The sequence below is a fragment of the Panulirus ornatus genome, chromosome 4 (assembly GCF_036320965.1).
Source record: "Panulirus ornatus isolate Po-2019 chromosome 4, ASM3632096v1, whole genome shotgun sequence".
In the NCBI taxonomy this organism is placed as follows: Eukaryota; Metazoa; Arthropoda; class Malacostraca; order Decapoda; family Palinuridae; genus Panulirus; species Panulirus ornatus.
In genome coordinates this window covers 88,008,344-88,023,345 of record NC_092227.1, presented here as the reverse complement: position 1 = coordinate 88,023,345, position 15,002 = coordinate 88,008,344, and the positions used below count along the sequence as shown (strand labels likewise).

Here is a 15,002-nt window from a genome sequence, read left to right as displayed (position 1 = left end):
GTAAATGCAAGAGTTTTGGAAAGAGGGGCAAGTATGAAGTCTGTTGGGGATGAGAGAGCTTGGGAAGTGAGTCAGTTGTTGTTCGCTGATGATACAGCGCTGGTGGCTGATTCATGTGAGAAACTGCAGAAGCTGGTGACTGAGTTTGGTAAAGTGTGTGGAAGAAGAAAGTTAAGAGTAAATGTGAATAAGAGCAAGGTTATTAGGTACAGTAGGGTTGAGAGTCAAGTCAATTGGGAGGTGAGTTTGAATGGAGAAAAACTGGAGGAAGTGAAGTGTTTTAGATATCTGGGAGTGGATCTGGCAGCGGATGGAACCATGGAAGCGGAAGTGGATCATAGGGTGGGGGAGGGGGCGAAAATTCTGGGGGCCTTGAAGAATGTGTGGAAGTCGAGAACATTATCTCGGAAAGCAAAAATGGGTATGTTTGAAGGAATAGTGGTTCCAACAATGCTGTATGGTTGCGAGGCGTGGGCTATGGATAGAGTTGTGCGCAGGAGGATGGATGTGCTGGAAATGAGATGTTTGAGGACAATGTGTGGTGTGAGGTGGTTTGATCGAGTGAGTAACATAAGGGTAAGAGAGATGTGTGGAAATAAAAAGAGCGTGGTTGAGAGAGCAGAAGAGGGTGTTTTGAAGTGGTTTGGGCACATGGAGAGGATGAGTGAGGAAAGATTGACCAAGAGGATATATGTGTCGGAGGTGGAGGAACAAGGAGAAGAGGGAGACCAAATTGGAGGTGGAAAGATGGAGTGAAAAAGATTTGTGTGATCGGGGCCTGAACATGCAGGAGGGTGAAAGGAGGGCAAGGAATAGAGTGAATTGGAGCGATGTGGTATACCGGGGTTGACGTGCTGTCAGTGGATTGAATCAAGGCATGTGAAGCGTCTGGGGTAAGCCATGGAAAACTGTGTAGGTATGTATATTTGCGTGTGTGGACGTATGTATATAAATGTGTATGGGGGGGGTTGGGCCATTTCTTTCGTCTGTTTCCCTGCGCTACCTCGCAAACGCGGGAGACAGCGACAAAGTATAATAAAAAAAAATAATATTTCAGATCACCACTTCTTTTTTGCACACAACTCCACAAGCTGTTCACAGTAATAACAATAATAACAATAATCACAATCATCATTACTATCTATTTATATCTGCAACACCTATTCCCTTCATGAACTCCATTAGGAGGAGAGGCCCACAGCAAAATAGTTTCCATAACTGGTGAACTCCAATGCCACTTCTTAGCATTTACTGCTCGCTCTTAACAGGCCACTGGCAGAGGGCAGATCTACAGCAGCATTTTCTGAGGCCCCAACGTAACATGCCTACTTACTACTTCTACCTAATGTGCCTAACATTCTAACCAACTACATCTACCTAAGGTTCCCACCAAATGTTCCTACCTACTACTTCTACCTATTGTTTCTACTAAGGCTCCTGTTTAATGCTCATACCTATTAGTTCTATCTATTATTCCCATATTATTGCCAAATGGCAGGGCTAACGCACAGCACTCACTGCAGGAAAATCAAGACACAAAGAGTGAGCTGTTTGAGTTAAGTGCTGTCAAATGTTATGTGTGACAATGAGGGACTGTATGTTTGTGGGTCAGAGTAATGAAGCTTGACAACCACTAAGTACTGCCATCACTACCCCTTCCTATACCCAGGTGCGCAGTACTGGTAATATATCTCCTTAGTCAGTGGCTGCCTACCAAATACTACCTACTATTATCTATCTACCTATATCTCTGATGCTCGTTCCCATCTAGAACTCCACAGCTTAATTTATGACCAAATTGCACTGCTGCTTCTCAGGTCAGCCTGACACTTTCAGGCTCCTGATTAAAGGTTTATTATGGTGATTTGTTATGGGGACTGGTCTTTTTATTTCATCATCTCAGGAACTGCTCAAGTATAATCTGTAACTCCTAGAAATGATGCTCAATTTTTCAAAACTAGTTCTAATAGCAAAATGGCAGAAAAACACAGTATCATTAGCTCTTTGCTTTCTGATGCAGCCTTAATGTTGCATATAAGACATGACTACAAATGAGAATTCTTTATACCATGAAAAAGACTAATATCTCACATTGTCCGTATGACACTTATGAACAATTATTTCATATCCCTGGAAAAATCACCACGAAATCTTATGTTTCCTGCTCAGATTCAAAAAGTATATTACCTTATGTTGTCAGGTTCAGCAAGGACCACACTGACCCACGTTATGAGGATGAAGGCACCACTCTCTTGCGTGGGTGGCTTGTGTGGAGGCAACTCGATGGCATAAATAGGGTCATTATCACTAATCACATTTACTGATGCACCATCTGTAAGCAACAGATATATTAGTATAAGTGCTCTTTATCTATTCATCCATTCATATCACCGTGCCTTTACATGAACTCAAACAAGAAGAGTGGATGAATTTCTTCCTAACATTTTAGATACAAACAATTTCCATACTTTTAACTGTTAAAGATCCACCAGCAAAAATCACATTACTGACTAGAGGATTCTTTAAGCCTAGCTATTGATTACATGAATAAATCAGCAGTTGTCTGCACCATGTACAAGAGCATGAACAGAAGTTGCTTCATTATCTAAATTTAATACAAACAATCTCCATACTTTCAGCTGTCAAAGATGCAAAGCTCACATTACTAGCTGAAGGATTCTCCAAGTTAACCTGGCTAGTGATTAAGAGAATAAATTAACACTTGTTTGCATCATATATAAGTGCATGAATGGAACTATAGCTGCTTCACTATTTAAGCATAAACAGTAAACAAATACGGAAGAGTATCCATTGTATATGACAGATACTCTACTACTGTATTTGCTTGTGTATATTCAACTGTGAGTATGAAGACTGTGAGAGATGAGGATGAAATGAAGTGAGTCTCAAAAAATTCTAATGACTCTATACTTGGCTTTAAGAAGGAGAGAAAGGTGATTGTAATGAGTGATATGGATACAAAGGTGAGGTGATGAAACTGGCAAGATGGTAAATGGGGATTGCCTTGAGTAAATGAAAATGGAAGTGATCTTGTGGATGTCTGTGCTGAGAGTGGTTTATTCCTTGTAATCACATTTCTCAGGACAAGATGATCCACAGACATACATGGATGGGGAATGATGGAAGAAACAACATGAGTATTTGATTGACTATGTGGCTGTGCTGGATGCTAGAGTTGTCAGAGGATTCTTCGAAGATTTGGACCATTTTGCAGTTTTTGTGGAGGTGAGGATCAGGAAGAAGTGGAAATAGGAGCAAGGAAGAATGAAGAGGTAAAAGTGTTGGCAAGTGAGATGAACCAAAAAGAATACAATGATATGAAAGAAGGGTGAAAGAAAGTTAAAATGTAAGTGCAGTAGAAGCAGGGATACAGTCATAAGTGAATGAGGTGTTTAGAATGTTTGGAGAAAGATTGTCAAAGGTTGAAGAAATAATGGTGGGATACAAGGTTGTGAGATATAAGAATAAAAGGGAAAATGCATAGTATAAAGATGAGGTTAGTAATTCAGTGAGAGAAAAAAAAAGGCATATGGTATATCACTTGTGAGGAATGTACCAGTGGAAGTTCAGCAAAGGTGATAAAAATATAAGATGTTTAAGTGGAATGCTAAGAAACTGATAGAAAATGCAAAGAAAGAGCAGATGAAGATTTTGAAAGCAAGTCTAATGAAAAATTTTGCAAAAATAAGAAATTGTACTGAAAGGTGAAAAAAGAAAGAGACGGACGTAAGAGTGGGAATGAAAATGCGACAAGTAAGGAGACGGAGTTGCTAAATCAAAAAGAGGAAGTGAAAGAAAGATGGAAGGAGTACTTTGGAGAACTGATGAATGTGGGAAAAGGTGATGCAACAGTTGTTACACGCATGGGTATGGAAGATGGAAGGAAAAGATATAAGAGCTGAAGCCTACAGCAAGGAGGGAGGTAAAAAGGGTGATAATTAGGTGTGGATAGGATTACTGCTAAAATGATGATGTGCAGAGGAGAAACTGTGAAAGAGTGGATGCATTTGACTTATTATAGCATGGAAATAGATGATTGTAACTATGAATTGTGTGAAAAGCTATTGTTGTTCCTTTATTCAAAGGAAAAGGTGCTAAGGATGTATCCAGCAATTATAAGGGAATAAGTCTAAGTAAACCAGGAAAAGTGCATCCATAAGTGTTATTGAGCGATAGAAGTAACTAAATGCAGAATGTGATGAGCTAGGGGGTTTTATGAGAGCATGGGAAAGTGTACATCAATTTTTGCATTAAGAATGACTGTGGAAAAGTGTCTAGAACAACATAAGAAACTGTATGCATCTCTATGGATCTGGAGAAAGAGTATGACAGAATCAAGTGGAATGTTTTGTGGAATGTGTTAAGGATACTTGTGGTTGGGGGAAAACTGCTGGATGGTGTGAAAGCCTTCTATACAGAAGTTAATACATGTGTAAGAGAGGATGGAGAGTTGAGCAAAAGTTTTGGTATAAATGTGTGAGTGAGGCAAGTGATGTGATGCCACTATTCCTTTTTAACATATACATGAACGAAGCGATACAAAAGATGAATGCAAAACTAGGAAAAGAGGGGTGCAGAGATGAAGTGCAGTGGTGACATTTCACATGCCCTGGTTCAATTCACTGAGAGTTAATTGATCACAGTATACCAGATCGTTCCAATTCATTCTATTCCGTGCATGCATTTCAACCTCCTGAATGTTCAGGCCCTATTAGCTCAAAATTTTTTTGACTCCATCCTTCCACCTCTAATTTGGTCTCCCACTTCTTGTTCCCTCCACCTCTGACACATATATCCTCTTTGTCAACCTTTCCTAAGTCATTCTTTCCACATGTACAAACCATTTCAACACAACCTCTTCTGCTCTCTCACCCACACTCTTTTTATTACCACACATCTCTCTTATCCTTTCATTACTTAATCAAACCACCTCACGCCACATATTGCCCTCAAACATTTAATTTCCAATACATCCACCCTCCTCTGTACAGCCCTATCTTTAGCCCATGTCCTGCAACCATATAATGTAATATTGATGGAACTACTATTCCTTCAAACATACCCATTTTTGCTCTCTGAGATAACATTGTCTCTTTCCACACATTATTCGTCGCTCCCAGAAACTTCACCCCCTCCCCCACCCTATGACTCACTTCCACTTCTATGGTTTAATTCGCTACCAAGTCCACTCTAAGATATTGAAAACACTTCACTTCCTCCAACTTACCTCCATTCAAACTCAACCCTGTGGAACCTAATAACCTTGTTCTTATTCACAGTTACTCTCAACTTTCTTTTTTCACACACTTTTCCAAACTTGGTCACCAACTTCTGTAGTATCTCACTCAAATCAGCCACCAGTGCTATGTCATCAGAAAACAACAACTGACTCACTTCCCAGGCCTTCTCACCCCCAACAGACTGCATACTTGCCCCTCTTTCCAAAACTTGCATTTACCTCCCTAATCATCCCATTCATAAACAAATCAAACAACCATGGTGACATCACACAAACCCTGCCACAGACCAACCTTTACTGGGAATCAATCATCCTCCTTTCTTCCTACTTGCACACATGCTTTACACTGTTGATAAAAACTACTTATGGCTTCTAGCAGCTTATCTCCCATACCATATATTCTGAAGACCCTATCATATCACCAATCCTCAAGCACTTCACCACAATCCATACATACACTGAATACCCTTACCAACCAATCAACAACACATTCACACCCATTCTTAATAAATTCAACTGCAATACCATCCAAACCTGCTACCTTGTCAGTTTCATCTTCTGCAAGGCTTTCATTCATCTTCTCTCATCACCAAACCACTCTTCCAGACTCTCTCACTTCACATACCACCCTGACCAAAACACCCTAAACCTGCCACGCTGTGATCAAACACATTCAACAATCCTTCAAAATACTCACTCCATTTCCTCCTCACTTCATCACTACCTGTTATTACTTCCCCCCTTGCCCCGTCACCAATGTTCCCAATCGTTCTTGTCTTCACACGTTATTTACCTCCTTCCAAAACATCTCTTTATTCTCCCTAAAGTTAATGATACTCCCTCACCCCAACTGTCATTTGCCCTCTTTATCGACCCTTCCACCTTCCTCTTTACCTCCTGCCACTTTCTCTTATACATCTCCCACTCATTTGCACTCCTTCCTTTCAAATGTCATCCAAATGCCTCTCTTTTCTCTTTCATCAACAACTTCACTTCTTCATCCCATCACTCACTACCCTTTCTAATCTGCCCATGTCTTAGCTTTCTCATGCCACATGCATCTCTTGCACAGGCCTTCACTGCTTCCCTAAATACATCCCATTCCTCACCCACTCCCCTCACGTCATTTGCTCTCACCTTTTGCCATTCTACACTCAATCTTTCCAGGTACTTCCTCACACAAGTCCCCTTTCCAAGCTCACTTACTCTCACCACTCTCTTCTCCCTAACATTCTCTTCTTTTTTAAAAACCTCTACAAATCTTCACCTTTGCCTCCATAAGATAGTGATCAGACATCCCACCAGCTGCCCCTCTCAGCACATTAACATCCAAAAGTCTCTCTTTTACATGCCTATCAATTAATATGTATTTTTTTTATATTTTTATTTTGCTTTGTCCCTGTCTCCCGTGTTAGTGAGGTAGCGCAAGGAAACAGATGAAAGAATGGCCCAACCCTCCCACATACACATGTATATACATACAAGTCCACGCACGCAAATATACATACCTATACATCTCAATGTACACATATATATACACACACAGACATATACATATATACACATGTACATAATTCATACTGTCTATCTTTATTTATTCCCATCGCCACCTCGCCACACATGGAATAACATCCCCTCCCTCCTCATGTGTGCGAGGTAGCGCTAGGAAAAGACAACAAAGGCCTCATTTGTTCACACTCAGTCTCTAGCTGTCATGTAATAATGCACCAAAACCACAGCTCCCTTTCCACATCCAGGCCCCACTGAACTTTCCATGGTTTACCCCAGAAGCTTCACATACCCTGGTTCAATCCATTGACAGCACGTCGACCCCGGTATACCACATCGTTCCAATTCACTCTATTCCTTACACGCCTTTCACCCTCCTGCATGTTCAGGCCCCAATCACTCAAAATCTTTTTCACTCCATCTTTACATCTCCAATTTGGTCTCCCACTTCTCCTCGTTCCCTCCACCTCAGACACATATATCCTCTTGTTCAATCTTTCCTCACTCATTCTCTCCATGTGACCAAACCATTTCAAAACACCCTCTTCAGCTCTCTCAACCACACTCTTTTTATTACCACACATCTCTCTTACCCTTACATTACTTACTTGATCAAACCACCTCACACCACATATTGTCCTCAAACATCTCATTTCCAGCACATCCACCCTCCTGCGCACAACTCTATCCATAGCCCACGCCTCGCAACCAAACAACATTGTTGGAACCACTATTCCTTCAAACTTACCCATTTTTGCTTTCCGAGATAATGTTCTCGACTTCTAAACATTCTTCAAGGCTCCCAGAATTTTCACCCCCTCCCCCACCCTATGATTCACTTCCGCTTCCATGGTTCCATCCGCTGCCAGATCCACTCCCAGATATCTAAAACACTTTACTTCCTCCAGTTAATATGTAATCTAATAATAACCTTTGACCATCTCTCCTAGTTACATATATGTATACTTGTGTAAATCTCTCTTTTTAAACCTGGTATTCACCATTCACCATTTCCATTCACAACACTGAATACTCCATGTACACCAATTATACCCTTAACTACCACATTACCCACTTTCCCATTAAAATAACCCATCACTAATACCTCGTCTTGTGCACCAAAACAGCTGACACACTCACTCAGCTGCTCCCAAAACTCCTGCCTCTTAAGATCCTTCTTCTCATGACCAGGAGCATAAGCACCAATAATCACCCATCTCTCTCTATCCACTTTCAGTTTTAACCACATCAATCTAGATATTCAGTGTAAGTATGGATAATGGTAAAATCCCTGGGGATTAGCAGAATGCATGTATAGTGTCATCGTACAAAGGAAAAGGGGATAAAGGTGAGTGTTCAAACTAAAGAGGCATAAGTTTGCTGAGTATTCCTGGAAAATTGTATGGGAGGGTATTGACTGAGAGAGTGAAGGCATGTATGAAGCATCAGACAGGGGAGGAACATTGTGGTTTTAGAAGTGGCAGAGGAAGTGAAAATCAGGTGTTTGCTTTGAACAATGTGTGTGAGAAATATTTCGAAAAACAAATGGATTTGTATGTAGCATTTATGGATCTGGAGACGGCATAAGATAGGGTTGATAGAGATGCTTTGTGGAAGGTCTTAAGAGTATATGGTGTGGGAGGTAAGCTGCTAGAGGCAGAGAAGTTTTTATCAAGGGTGTAAGGCATGTGTACGAGTAGCAAGAGAGGAGAGTGCCTGGTTCACAGAGAAGGTTAGTCTGTGGCAGGAGTGTGTGATGTCCCCATAGTTTAATCTGTTTATGAATTGGGTGGTTAGGGAGGTAAATGCAAGAGTTTTGGAGAGAGAGGCAAGTATGCAGTCTCTTGGGGATAAGAGGGCCTGGGAAGTGAGTCAGTTGTTGTTTGCCAGTGATACAGCACTGGTGGCTGATTTGAGTGAGAAACTGCAGAAGTTGGAGACTGAGTTTGGAAAAATGTGTGAAAAGAGAAAATTGAGAGTAAACATGAAATAAGAACAAGGTTATTAGGTTCAGCAGGGTTGAAGGCCAAGTTAGTTAGGATGTGAGTCTGAATGGAGAAAAGTTGGAGGAAGTGAAGTGTTTTAGATATCTGGGAGTATATTTAGCAGCAAATGGAACCATGGAAGTCAAAGGGACTCATAGGGTTGGGGAGGGGGCAAGGGTTCTGGAAGTGATGAAGAATGTTTGGAAATAGAGAATATTATCTCAAGAGAGCAAAAATGGGTATGTTTGAAAGAACAGTAGTTCCAATAATATCAAATGGTTGCAAGGTATGGGTTATAGATAGGGTTATATGGAGGAGGGTGAATGTGTTGGAAATGAAATATTTGAGGACAAAATGTGGTGTGAAGTGGTTTAAGTAATGAAAGGGTAAGAGAGATGTGTCATAATAAAAAGTGTGGTTAAGAGAGCAGAAGATGTGTTGAAATCGTTTGGACATATGGAGAGAATCAGTGAGTAAAGGTTGACAAAGATGATATATGTGTCAGAGGTGGAGGGAACAAGAAGTGGGAGATCAAACTGGAGGTGGAAGGATGGCGTGAAAAAGATTTTGAATGACTGGGGCCTGAACATGCAGGAGGGTGACAGGCATGCAAGGAACAGTGATTTGGAATCATGTGGTATACCGGAGGCGACAAGCTATCAATGGACTGAATCGTGGCATGTGAAGCATCTGGGGTAAACCATTGATGGTCTGTGGGGCCTGGATGTGGATAGGGAGCTATGATTTCGGTACATTACACATGACAGCTAGACTGAGTGTGAACAAATGTGGCCTTTTTTGTCTGTTTTCCTGGTGCTACCTCGCTGATGCAGGGGATGGCAATGCTGTTTCCTGTGGGGCGGAGTGGTGCCAGGAATGGATGAAGGCAAGCATGGCTGAATATGTACATGTGTATATATGTATATGTCTGTGTATGTATATGTATGTATATGTGTATATGTTGATATGTATATGAATGTATTTGTACGAGTTTGCAAGAGTTTTGGAGAGAGGGGCAAGTATGCAGTCTGCTGTGGATGAGAGGGTTTGGAAACTGAGTCAGTTGTTGTTCACTGATGATACAGTGCTGGTGGCTGATTTGGGTGAGAAACTGCAGAAGCTGGTGACTGAGTTTGGTAAAGTGTGTGAAAGAAGAAAGCTGAGAGTAAATGTGAATAAGAGCAAGGTCATTAGGTTCAGTGGGGTTGAGGGACAAGTAAATTAGGAGGTATGTTTGAATGGAGAAAAACTTGAGGAAGTGAAGTGTTTTAGATATCTGGGAGTGGATTTGGCAGTGGATGGAACCATGGAAGCGGAAGTGAGTCACAGGGTGGGGGAGGGGGCAAAGGTTCTGGGAGCATTGAAGAAAGTGTGGAAGGGGAGAACGTTATCTTGGAGAGCAAAAATGGGTATATGTTTAAAGGAATAAAGGTTTCAACAATGTTATATGGTTGTGAGGCATGGGCAATAGATAGGGTTGTGTGAAGGAGGGTAGATGTGTTGGAAATGAGATGTTTGAGGACAATATGTGGTGTGAGGTGGTTTGATCGAGCAAGTAATGAAAGGGTAAAAGATATGTGTGGTAATAAAAAGAGTGTGGTTGAGAGAGCAGAAGAGGGTGTTTTGAAATGCTTTGGTCACATGGAAAGAATGAGTGAGGAAAGATTGACCAAGAGGATATATGTGTCGGAGGTAGAGAAAACGAGGAGAAGTGAGAGACCAAATTGGATGTGGAAGGATGGAGTGAAAAAGATTTTGAGCGATCGGGGCCTGAACATACAGGAGGGTGGAAGGCGTGCATGGAATAGAGTAAATTGGAACAATGTGGTATACTGGGGTCGACATGCTGTCAATGGATTGAACCAAGGCATGTAAAGCGTCTGGGGTAAACCATGGAAAGTTTTGTGGGGCCTGGATGTGGAAAGGGAGCTGTGGTTTCAGTGCATTACACATGACAGCTAGAGACTGAGTGTGAACAAATGTGGCCTTTGTTGTCGTTTCCTGGCGCTACCTTGCGCGCACGCAGGGGGAGGGGGTGTCATTTCACGTGTGGCAGGGTGGCAGCAGGAAAGGATGAAAGCAGCATATATGAATATGTACATGTGTATATATGTATAAGTCTGTGTCTGTATATGTATGTATATGTTGAAATGTATACGTATGTATATGCACGTGTGTGGGCATTTATGTATATATACATATGTATGTGGGTGGGTTGGGCCATTCTTTCGTCTGTTTTCTTGCACTACCTCGCTAATGCGGGAGACAGCGTCAAAGTATAAAAATAATTTTCCCTCTAACGCTCTGTCATCTGTTCTTATTGGTACCTTGCTCACATGAGGAAATGCTAAGCATGAAAAAAAAATTGCAGAGATAATCACTGTACTGTAAATATTTACATGTATGCAGAGACAGAGAGAGAATTACTTAATTACTGGGAGCAAACTGATGAGTTAACATAATCAAAGTCTGTTGAAACTACAAAGCCACTAAAACACAGCTGTTGGTATTCTGCTCTCTCTAGACCCAATTAATGTCCTACGAAGCATTCTGAAACTCTTCATAATCCTACAAATCCTGACATTTCCTATTCTCAAAGCACTCTTCTTACTCCTCTTCTCCATCTGAGCTATCATACCAACAAAGTGAACCCATAGTCTGTTAACTTGATTACTTTCTTTTGTTGTATGCATAGAGATGATCTAACACACAGACTAGATAAAGTTGTCTGCAGCCATCGGACAAATCCACCATCACAAATAAGCTCTCCTAGAGGTGGGGTCCATCCTCTGTAATCCTTTAAATTTCTTTCTATATTTCTATTCTATTAGTGTTCAATAATACACCAGTCTCATGTGTGTAATATCCAAAACAAAAAAAAATGTTTGCTAAGTCTCTCACACCAGTAGTTGCTATGATATCTACTATAAGGTATTTACAAAACTTTTACATCACTACTCTACATACTGTTAGGCACACAATATGGGCAGCTTTGAAATACTTCAGGGAGGTAAGGGAAGGTAGAAAATAGTGTGAGTGAGACTCAAGGGTGGAAATGGAAACGATAACAGAAACTCATGCATATCCTGTAAACTTAAAAGAATCTTTCATCATATATCAAAATGAATGGCCCAAGCAACTTTATTCTTTCCTTCTCCACAGTGTTCTACCAGCTGTGAAGGGTTTGCTAGCTACAGGACTGAAATATGACAGTGATTCAATCTATAAACAACCAAGTAAATGATACCCTGGCACTCCTACTTGGGTACATACTCAATTCTACATCTCATTGATGATAAGAGTATTGTTTCCATCATTTAACAGTATCCCTTTGAGGTCCCACTCACATTGAAAAAATTAATATAACATTCTTCATTTATGAAAGGTAACAACCTTCCAGGTGAAAAGGATGAGTTATACTGCAGACTCAAAAGATAACAGCCCATGCACATCATAATAAAAAATGCTATGACAACCTTGATTGGCAGTAAATTAAAACCTACGAAACATGTGCTGTAAAAATATCACTACCGCACACGAAGTAATAATAAGAAGCGTTAAATTTTCATAATGACATTAAAAACATAATTCCACAGATATGAAATCCTTGGGCAGAAAAGCGAAAACAAAGTAAATGAGGAGAAAGATGTATATGTGAAAAAATATATTAAATGAATCTCCAGTCAACATAAAAAGATAAAAAAGTTCTGAATAAAGAACTCCAGATGCCTCTGCAGAGTATGGGATAAGATACATACCAGCAAAAGTTCTATGGAATCCTTCCCCATCCACCTCTGTAATAATAAGGCTTTCAGCTGAGATACCACAATCTTCAGCCAACTGTTTCCGTAACTCTCTAATTGCAGCACTAGCTTCTATGCTCACACCCAGCTGGACCTGTGAGACAGCAGAGGAAAATCATTCAAGGTAACAAAATATTCCAATAAAAATTCTTCCTAAAAATGCCACAGCAAGAGAGTTACCACAACTGCTGAACTCTACTGCTGCTTTTTAGCCTTTAGTGCCTCACTCTTAACAGCTACTAGCAGAAGGCAAGTCTTGCACAGTGTTTTCAGAGGCTCCTACTTAATGTTCCTGCCAACTACTTCCATCTAATGCATCTACTTAATGTCCCAATCCATTACTTTTATCTAATGCTCAAGATTAACAGATAAGGTAGCAAATGTTAATGATGCAATCTGCTTATTCATTAACAGCTCACTATATTTACTCATTAAACCACTTTTCCAGGGATTCATTTACTGGTTAGCTCTAGTTCTTTACTGGTACTACCTGAACTTTGAAACAGTGACATTTTAAATACTATCTTCCCTGTTACATATCAAACAGAAACTCCAAGAAAACATTAACAAATCCCTACATATCAAAATTCTATCACTAATTACTCAAAAAAGTTAACAATAACATCTAAAGCTTGTGCTTCATGTGGATTCTATTCTTATGTCTGCAGGGTATTTATTCTGGTAATCTAATAATGACATTCAGATTGAGATGAAAAAAATATAAGCTTCTAAAAAAATTTCTAAAATCTTGTCCAGCATTGTCACTATTCTCACTGTCTGAACCCAAGGTAGCAAAGCTTTTTGCTTTTTCAAGTGAGTAATATTCAAATTAATTCTGCCTACATAATAACATCCAAAGAGTGCATGTGTGGTACAGCTGGGTTTTATGTTGTACAGAAGAAGCACATTGTACTTATCATTAGGCACAAAGTGAAAATCTTGTACAGATTTTGTTTTCAGTCTTGGCTGTCAACACTAACTTTAGTTTCTTCATGGGGGTGCTATGATTCAAGAATACAAAGCAACTGATTTGATTTACTGATATGCTGTTTGCTGAATAATAATGATTTCAAAACTATAACGAGGTATTTTTTTACTTATTTTCTTATTACACCTGATCACCATTTCCCGCGTCAGCGAGGCAGCGCCAGGAAAAAGACGAAGAATGGCCCATCCACTCATTTACACATATATATACATAAATGCCCATACATGCACATATACATACATATACACATCAACATATACACATATACATACATATAGACAGACATATACATGTATACACATGTACATATTCATACTTGCCTGCCTTCACCTATTCCTGGCACTATACTGTCCCACAGGAAACAACATCACTACCCCCTGCTTCAGGGAGGAAGTGCCAGGAAAACAGAAAAAAGGCCCCAATCATTCACATTCAGTCTCTAGCTGTACTGTGTAATGCACCAAAACCACATCCACACCCAGGCCCCACAGGCCTTTCTATGGTTTACCCCAGACATTTCACATGCCCTGGTTCAGTCCATTGGCAGCATGTCAACCCTGGCATACCACATTGTTCCAATTCACTCTATTCCTCGCACGCCTCTCACCCTCTTGTATGTTCAAGCCCCAATCGCTCAAAATCTTTTTTACTCCATCCCTCCACCTCCAATTTGCTCTCCTGCTTCTACTTGTTCCCTACAACTCTGACACATATATCCTCTATATCAATCTTTCCTCACTAACCATTTCAACATGCCCTCTTTTGTTCTCTCAACCACACTCTTTCTATTTCCACAAATCTCTCTTACCCTTTCATTATGTAATCAAACCACCTCACACCACATATTGTCCACAAACATTTCATTTCCAACATATCCACCCTTCTCTGTAGAGCCCTATCCATAGCCCACGCCTCACAACCATATAACATTGCTGGAGCTCCTGTTCCTTCAAACACTCTCATTTTTGCTCTCCAAGATAATATCATCTCCTTCCATACATTCTTCATCGCTCCCAAAACCTTCACCCCCTCCCCCACCCAGTGACTCACTTCCGTTTCCATGGTTCCATTTGTTGCTAAGTCCACTCCTAGATATCTAAAATACTTCACTTCCTCCAATTTTTCTCCATTCATACTTACATCCCAATTAACTTGTCCCTCAACCCTACTGAACCTAATAACCTTACTCATATTCACATTTACTCTCAACTTTCTCCTTTCACACACTTTTCCAAACTCAGTCACCAACTTCTGCAGTTTCTCCCTCGAATCAGTCACCAAAGCTGTATCATCAATGAATAACAACTGACTCACTTCCCAGGCCCTCTCATCCCCAGCAGACTGCATACTCACCCCTCTCTTCAAAACTCTTCAATATTAGCATGATAACTATGTTTCTGACTAAAACTACTAACCTAGCTTTGTTATGCAGATGGAAAAAGAAAAGCTGGGCAAGT

The 15,002-nt window shown here is 40.4% G+C and overlaps 1 protein-coding gene across 1 annotated transcript in view; it reads right to left on the bottom strand.

The window, feature by feature from the left end:
• Positions 1-15,002, bottom strand: part of LOC139746185 (uncharacterized) — a 248,172-nt gene that overhangs the window by 30,245 nt on the left and 202,925 nt on the right. The window contains exons 5-6 of the mRNA XM_071657107.1: positions 12,513-12,651; positions 2,188-2,332 (exon numbers count right to left, since the gene is read on the bottom strand). Of these exons, the coding sequence (XP_071513208.1) occupies positions 2,188-2,332; positions 12,513-12,651 (284 nt within the window). The remainder of the gene's footprint in view (positions 1-2,187; positions 2,333-12,512; positions 12,652-15,002) is intronic.